We start from the raw sequence: 8,889 nt of genomic DNA on the forward strand, positions 1-8,889 counted from the left end.
AACCTTTTTTTTCCCCCCCCCCCCCCCCCCCCAGTCTTTCTAATGGGAAGAAAACACCAGTGGAAGTACAGGCAAGCTTTCAGACAAATCTCTGAAGTCTAAAAGCAGCAAGGAACCTCAAAGCTGAATGCAGGTTGGGAACAATTGCTCCAGGGTTAACTTCAAGCGGCGCAGCTTGAGAAATCAGCCTCAACTCACATTTTCACTGGTGGTGTAAAGTCTGGATGTTTGCAGCATGTTTAAGGCAAGTCCCAGCTAGCGTCGATGGCCTACTGAGTTGTCCCTTTTATCACAGAGCAGAGCTAGTTGTGTTCTGAAGAGCAGCAAAAAGAGTTGTGTCAAGTCAACTACCTCTCTGACAGCACAAAACCACCCCGTGGTGCGTACTGCTGCTGCAGAGACGCCACAGGTTGATAGGAGATGCTGGGTGAAATAAAGCTGAAAATGCCACGTTCATGACTATGGATCCTTGTAACAGAGCAGGGTGCTACAGCAAGCACCATGAAAAAACAAGGTGCTAAACAGAGGAAGATGGAGACTGCTTGTCCAGGTTCTTCCTGCAGGACCCAACCCTGCACTGACCCTATTTCGCTACAGCGTGGACGTGAAGTGCTGTGTGAGCATTCAGACTTGCCACGTGGTCCAAAGCATCCCAGGAAAAGGTTGGGCAGGTGGGAAGAAGATGCTCCTAGAAGAGTCAGGACACGGGAACCCAGGTCTATCCCATTAATCAGGAGCAAAGCACCACTGAGATGACAGCCTGCCTTCTTGATTTGCTGTCCTCCTAAGTTACCTCTCTCCACCTACTTGGCTCCAGTTAATGCAGACAAAAAGCCATGAAATTAAACCAGAAGGGAAGGAAGATGAGTGACAGTTCGAGTGACATACCCTGCCCATGGCCGAGAAAGGGCAGGGCAGGAAACAAAATACTCCCAGGCCCTTCCTCTTCAGCCAAGGACAATAAAGATCATACAGACTTGAAATTCCCTCGGGACCACCAGGCTGGGGGGAAGTTGGCCATCTGAGTAAGAACCCATGAAATGTAAAAAAAAAAAGTTTGGGATATGTAAATAGTCAGAAAACTGGAAGATAAAAGCTCAATGACAGCTATCCTTGCTTTTTTTTTTTCCCCTCCAGAGTAGTAAGTTGTAGACATTTATTATGGTGTTTTCTTGATGCAGTAGAAAGGGGACAGCTTTGCCTGCCCTAGACACATACAGTTCCCTGGAGTTACCCAAGTCTGCAGCAATGCTGTTGCACAGTCTACTTCTGTTTTTAAACAAATTCTCCATTTGTTATAATCAATTAAGACAAGGACAGCAGCAACCACCCAATTCCCTCGTGCTGTTCCTCACCCCATTGATGGTGGAGCTCTCCTGTGTCTAACATCCCCCCTGCATCCCCCATGGACCCCATACTGTATTCAGACACTGCAGATGTGTGCATCAGCACAGGTGCCCTTTACCCCTCTCGGAAATAAACCCCCTAATTTAGGCAGAATTAGCTGCAGTAGCAACTAGCTGCTGAGTAGCAAAACAGACTCCTAAGTCAGTTTTCTACAAAATTAAAGGGGGAAAACTTATTTCCCTAGGAGAAGCTTAGGTATGCTTGACTGCAAGTCAGACCATCTCCTCGATAAATATTACTGCAATCAACCAAAGGATTCAAAAGTTGAGGTTTGGAAGGGAGATGTCGACTCAACAGACAAAGCTTTTAGGACTTGATTTACAGGAGGTGCAAGCCTGACCCCACTGAGCTCAGTGGCATGCCCCAGAGGATGAATACTGAAAATGAACCTGATATTAGAAGTACTCAGAGAAAGCACTGCAGCGTTAATGCACTAAAATTGTGAATGGTCCACCAAAAATAAAGGCTGCAATGCCCGGAACTGGTTACGCTGTCACCTCCTTTTAAGAGAGGGGCTAGCTAAATTGCCTACTGTAAAGCCCATCTCTGGGACAATGTCACACTAGCAAATGTGTCAGGAGTTTATTTCTGGCCTTTGCAGAAGAGGACTCGGAGCTACTGTACCAGGGAGGAAACAGAAGCTCTTCGCCTGCCCAGCCTCCATGTTATTTATAGGCAGTATAGTCTCCAATAACACATTTCACCCTATTTTGAAGTACACACCCTTTCCCAGGCTTTTTCCAAGCCCCAGGCAGGAAAGAAGCCAACATACAGGATACAGAGGCCAAAACCCTGGGGTCTGGCACTATTCTTAGCCTGGGCATGCAGCTACTCCGGCGGCTCGACCTGAGACACAATGGGAGGAAGCAGCAGCCGCTGCTCGCGAGATAAAAGCACACCCAAGCTGGAAAGGCTCAAAACACACACCCTCCATCAGTTCAGGGAGCAGCAGAAGTCCTACCAGTGGTTTAACGAGACAGACTGCTACTGACTTACACCCTCTAGTCCGCACTAGATGTATTTAGTCAGTCCCTCCCAAATACGCTTGTACCAATGCTTCAAGAACGTAAACACCTGTGGCAAAACTGGCAGAGGGGATACTTTAAGGAAGGGCTGGGAACGGAGGGTATGTTCTAGGTTATCTCTGGGTCTGCAAGACCTGAGGCAGCAGGGAAGTATATAGATTGAACTAGCTCCTCCTGAAGATATCCAGCTATCGCTGGGCTACTCTACAGCACCTTTCAGGTAAGGGTTTATACTGGGTTAGAGTGCTCTGACTTGCAAGAGGAGCATAACAGCTGGTCTTCTTCCCTTTCTTGTGTTGTTGCTCACATTTTTTTATCCCACCTATTCCTATTCCCCATACAAATCCAGAGTCATCTGCAGGTCTAGTGCAGGGGAAGCGCTGGAACCCACAGAGCAGCACCACCTCCCCATCATCCACCCTGCAGAGACGTATCAAGAGCCTCAGCTGGAACATTCATCCATCTGGGGACCCTAACTGCCCAAATGAAGGCCACATAGTACTTTGGTCCTCGGTTTTAAGCTCTACCCTGTGTGTCTTATTTCTACGTGGATTTTTACAGCTGTCATTATAGCCAAGTGCCAGGTGGTCATAAACCATAGCTTTGAGATAACAAGCATCAGTCAGGCTTTGCATATTGAGAACAGGGCATATTATTTAATGGCACGGTAGATCTTATGGGATACCTGGATTCGGGCTGGGCTCCAGCTCAAATGCAGAGTGTTTTATTTAACTCTGTCCTGGGGGAGGCAGTAGTGACTCTCTCCATATAAAGCATCGCTACGTTTCAAGTCAGTCCCTTGAAAAATGGGGTTTAGACAAAGAATGCTTTATCTCAAGACCATAAGATCTGAGATCAGTAAGAGAGCAATACCTGAAGAATGAAGTGATGCAATTGGGCTGGTAGTTATCGTTAAAGTCTATCTGCCATACAGTTTTCTCACAAATGCTGTTAAAAACCAAACAGCCGGAAATTTAACAGACTCCTCAAAGCTTTACTTGCTGCATCTCTTAATTACAGAAGACCAGTTTCCCTGTAAAGTTTCTTGTAAAGAGTTAAAAGTCACCTACAACATCAACTGCTCACCACATGTTGCGGAACCAATTCAGTAAGGTGCAAGCTGCTTCGCAGCTCTTGGGTTACAGATAACTTTTCACGCAGTTCTAGTTTGCCAGCTCATTTCTCGGCTCATCCAACCCATTTTTTTCCTTCAGAAACCAGGAACCTCACAGTCCTCGCTTAGCACGCAGCTTTTACTGCTCTGTTTAGCTGTTCAAAAGGTGACTTGCAAGAAGAGGTCAACTTAATCAACAGCTGACATATCAAAAGCTTTGTAGAAAGCTGCATGCAGCTTAATGAAGCACATCAAGTGCTGTACAGACCTTCCAGCTTACAAAGCGCAATGTACATTTTCAAGCTCAGCCAGTTTTCAGATGTACTGAAGCAGAAGAAAAACGTCTTGAGAGTCCTGCCATATGCAGCTTTTTGCTTAACCCACAAACCTACGCGTAAATTGACTACTACACTCCGCAAAGCCCCATGCTTTGCATTTCCAGAGACACAGTTAACCTTTGTGGTTTTGTTTTCCCCTAGAGGGAAAAGCATCTGCAGCAGTGAAGTTCCCGTTTAAATATACATGTGTGTGAATAATCAAAATCAAACACAGTTATGCACTTGTATTGGAGGAAGCAAAGTCAGCAGAGCCTGTCTTGGGCACAGTAAGCCTGTAGTGCTCTCGTGTCCTGGGCAAATTTATTTCAAACCAGAATGGAAGTCTGGACAGATCAAGTGATCTATCTTTTATTTCTTCTCTTTCCTGACATGCACACACACTTCCACACACCCTTATGAGAGATTTTCAGGGTAAAAGCCAGGACACACATAGAAAGCACTCAAGACAATTTTGAAGCACAGCAACAGTGCTGCAACTCAAAGTATATATAGCAACAAGAGTGAACTTAGCACTGGGGCAGGATCACAGAATGGTTTGGGTTGAAAGGGACTTTAAAAGTCATCTAGCCCACCCCCCCCTGCCATGAGCAGGGACATGTTCAACTCGATCAGGTTGCTCAGAGCCCCGTCCAACCTGACCTTGAATGTTTCCAGGGATGGGGCATCTACCACCGCTCTGGGCAACCTGTGCCAGTGTTTCACCACCCACATTATAAAAAATTTCTTCCTTATATCTAGTCTGAATCTGCACTCCTTTAGTTTAAAATGATTACCCCTTGGCCCTCTAAAAAGTCACAAAAGGTTGCTTAAGTTTGATTTATGTGATGGAGACGAGTACCACCACTTCCACTAGTCCCCCTCAAAGTTCAGACACTTCCATACACTAGGATCCTGTTTCCCATTTTCACTAACCAACTGCCCACCATCCTGGAGTAAAATGCATTGCAAGGTCAACTGGTAAGTCCACAGGGACCAGGAAAACACAGACCATAGAGCAAGGGGATACTTCTTACATTCTTTACCAGCAGTTTCCTACCACAGTCAAGAGCCACTGCTTTTTTTACAGTCAGTTTGGCAAACTCCTATTCCACGGTCCTGCCTCAGGACAAGATACTTGGGCCAGCGTGTAAAACACCACCACGCTAGCTGCTAACAGAGCACCTCCATCATCAAGCCCTGCCTGGGGGGTCAGCACCTGGGTCCCTACTGCAAACAGCTCTGCCGCCTTAGGCTAAGCTTAAGGCAAGATGTGCTGGAAGAATGCATCCAGCAACGATGTGCAAGAGGAGATAAAGGGACAATGCTGTCGCATAAGGCAGGATCAAGACATTTTCAAAAGTCAAGCTGAAAACCAGGTTTCACTGTGTGAAGAGGGCTATGGAGCTCAGCCTAGTACAGCTCTCCCTGTCTGGCAGCATGAACTCTCTCCAAGAGCCAAGTGTATTTTGAAACCTGCAGCACAAGGGCTACTAAACCTCATTCAGGAGCTCAGAGGGCTGCCAAGACAGTCTCAGGAAGAGAGGAAGTTGGAAGAGAAATAAGTGTTCTTAGATGTCCTCCACACTGTTTGTGGTGGGGTAGAACACAAGTATACCAGTTCCAAGGAAAGCTTTTTCCATTCACAATGGAGAAAAAGATCCTTTAACTCCCCAAATCTGTTTCTCTTGCACTCCAGTTAATCCACAAAGAATGCTATAGCAAAATTCCTACGTGAGATCTCCCTTCATTTCAAAGGGTTTTGCTGTCCAGGGTGCAAACCTGAACAACTTTTGCTAGTCTACAGCCCCTTCCTCAAAAAAAGGTTTAAACAAATAGCACCAGCTGCAGGGACTCAACCCCCAAATCACACCCAGAATCCGCAGCTGAGATAACTGCAACATGCTTTCTCCACTCAGCTGAGTGATGAGCAAGGCAGAGATGGGATTGCATAATTATCCACACTTCTCCATGTCATGACCTCCCTATGGGCAAGCTCTTACACAGGGAACTGGATTGCCACACACCCCCGCAGCTTCTAGGCTTTACTGCCTCTTCTTTCAAATGTTTGTGCCTTAGTTCTCACAGCAAGTGTCCTTACAGCCAAAGTGCCTCCAAAGCCACCGCAGGCAGGCAGGAAGGATAACAACTCATTTTCATTTGATTACCAAATGGAGCAAGCCTGCAACCACATTGGAATTAGGCTTGACTACAAGCTTAAAGACCTTCTTGCTGGAAAAGCAAGAGAGTGTTTGTAGGCTCAAAGGAACTCTGTTGTCACTATTGCTCATGGTAGTTAGCCAGACTAATATAACCACACTAAACAACTTCCCTGATTCCCTACCAAGGCTGGGCATCGTTTACTTCTGGGTCCTGTTTTCACCACACGAAGGACCCCTTTCATGTACCCTAGAGCAACGGGGAGCAACCATCCCACTCATCCCATTACAGGGAAACAAGTACTCCCTCTGCTGCCCAAGAGCTTTTGCTCTAAATTGACCTTTGCAACAGGCTAAACTGACCTCGAGAAACCCAGTGGGCTGCTGCAATAAAACTTGAAACCATAGGTGCCAGCTCTATTTTGCCGCTATATTCTCTTCCAGGATTGCATATGAGCTGTGCTTCCTACAACCCAGACACAGAACATCAATTCAGACAGTCGTGTAAGACTGACTTCCTCCTCCGTTGGATTCTCCTACCAGGTTGGCAGGAGACAGTCTTTCCACAGCCCCAAAAGACAGAAATTCAAGGACAAACTCCTCTGATAACAACGTATAAATTTATCCCTCCTGCAACAGGCCATGTTTGGGACCCATACTGTGGATGTATATACTCTGCGAGCGCATCCCACGCGCTCACACCTGCAAAACACCACGCTATTGTTAGTCCAAGTTCTTTCTAGATGTTTTTAAGTGCTCTGAACAGCATCTGCACAATTTGGAAATCTGATCTATTCGAATTCAGATACTCCTATAGCTAAGCTGAACTGGTACTTTAAAGTAGGAGGAATGCAAAAGGCATTGGCTTGGATTCAGATAGCAGTTGAATTTCTACTCATTGACCTGTAAGACCAAGCAAGCTGGCCTGTAACATCCCATTAAACAGAAATCACAGACATTCAGGTGACAGAAATACACACCCAGGAATGTCACAATACTGAAAGAAGAAGTATCAAAGACGGGCTGATGCCGACTCCAGTGACAGCAGCACCCCAAGGTCTAGATGAGGTAGTCATCCAGCTGGGACTGCCCAACTTAATGCGGGGCTGGATGAAGGTCAAGGTTCCCAGGAACCTTTTTCACTCTGCACACATATCACCACCAGCTCAAGAGGTTCCCATATCTCCCAGCTGCTGGAACCTTTTCCTCCCGAGGAGGCTGCCAACTGAAGTGACCACCTGAATAGCCCCAAAGCTGCTTCAGAACAAGTTATTGCCTAACGTAAAGTCGTGGTAAACCCACTACAACCATGCTGGGTTAGAAGTCTGCATACAAACAGCCCCAACAGCAGATCTGAGAAAGCCTCCAGCTGGGAGTGTGTGAATGGGGCAGAGATAAGAAACAGCTGGGGTGAATTAGGGACCACCAGCCCAGCTGCGGCCAGAGGAGGTGCTGCGGTTGAGATCCCAGGGCTGTAAACACATCTGCTTTTGGGGTCCCAGCCAGCGGTTTCCTTCACCGCTTTAGTCATTGAGCGGACTCACAATGAAACCGCGTAGGATCGGCTTTCAGTTTCTCCTCATTAACCAAGGGGTTGTTAACTTTCAAGGAAATATTAGCCCTTGCACCAGTGGGAGGGCAACAGTTAGCCCAGGGTTGGTGATTTGCTAGCACCGGTTACGTAGCCTTCATCCACAGGAATATTTCAACGTGATTAACTGATGTCCTTGATTTTATGGGACACCCCATGGAGTTTATGGGACAATTAACCCACATGCACACTTCACTAGGGGCAACAGACACACAAAATTAATCTATTCTTACTGTCAATACTTGGTGAAACACAAGCAGTGAAGTGTTGCAACTGGGCTATTCCAGCTGGAAAAAGCTATCAGTTACCACAGGAAGAACTTGTTGCAGTTTTCCCTGGCAGCTTGGTGTTAACTGCAGCACCGGCGCCTTTGAAAGCAGTTTCCAGAAGGCAGAGAGGGGCAAGTGAGCCTCAAAATCTGTGGCTACTTAGCCAGAAAACTTGGAAGTTTTAGTTCACCGTCACCGCAGGCTTTTAAAGAAGGAAAACAGATCAAGTTCTGGCATGTTATTCAACTTGTGTTAAAGCATTTAACCCAAAAGAAGAGCAACGCACATGTTGCTTGGAGTAAAAAGCAGCTGCAGCACAAAACAACAGTAAATTTTCTTGAGTCTTTTAGTATTAGTGTTCTCCACCTTTTCTTGCTACCTTGCTGCTTTCTCTCACTGCCACCCCTCAGCAGTAATCAGCTAAACCCGTTCTCTCGGTAACCTCCTCCCCCAGCCTCTGGAGCCCTAAAACTTTACAGTTTGAGCAAAGTTGAACAAAATAACATCACAATGCAATTAGAGGCACTATTACTCTAACCAAGCAGCATCATATCGGACACCCACCCTATTTTTGTTAGCTTCTTCCTTGTAAATCATGGGGTTACACCATTAGTTTTCACGCTTCATTAAAATTTTCTAAGCCACTGAGTAATCGCTCGTACAGGCGGAGCCAATTTTACCGGATTATAGCTGCAAGTCCGCGGCGCTTCATTACCGTCAGATTAAGGCTGGAAACAAGAGTTTTTGAGAACAAGCACCGTAACCGCCGGCTGTTACAAACCACCGCTTTAAATCCTACAGGTAGACACCGCAAAACTTGATGCTCGTTACAAATAAAGGGGTGTCGTCGTCCCCTAGCCCTCACCGGCCACCCACCGCGGGGCAGGGGGGGTAAAATCCCGGCTGACCCCCCCCCGGTACTCACACATGAGGGTGCTGAAGGCGCAGAGAGCCAGCAGCGCCTGCAGCAACACGCCGAAGCGACCCAGCAACGCGCCGCTGCCGCCGCC

The 8,889-nt window shown here is 46.8% G+C and overlaps 1 protein-coding gene across 1 annotated transcript in view; it reads right to left on the bottom strand.

Annotated features, from left to right (window-relative positions):
* The window catches only part of LOC104840214 (transmembrane protein 110-like), a 36,905-nt gene extending 28,097 nt beyond the window's left edge, over nt 1–8,808 (bottom strand). Inside the window, exon 1 of the mRNA XM_010581011.1 lies at nt 8,805–8,808. Within this exon, the coding sequence (XP_010579313.1) occupies nt 8,805–8,808 (4 nt within the window). The remainder of the gene's footprint in view (nt 1–8,804) is intronic.
* Nucleotides 8,809–8,889: the final 81 nt, after the last annotated feature.

This window comes from Haliaeetus leucocephalus, unplaced genomic scaffold, assembly GCF_000737465.1.
Source record: "Haliaeetus leucocephalus isolate CR32 unplaced genomic scaffold, Haliaeetus_leucocephalus-4.0 Scaffold751, whole genome shotgun sequence".
Classification (NCBI taxonomy): domain Eukaryota; kingdom Metazoa; phylum Chordata; class Aves; order Accipitriformes; family Accipitridae; genus Haliaeetus; species Haliaeetus leucocephalus.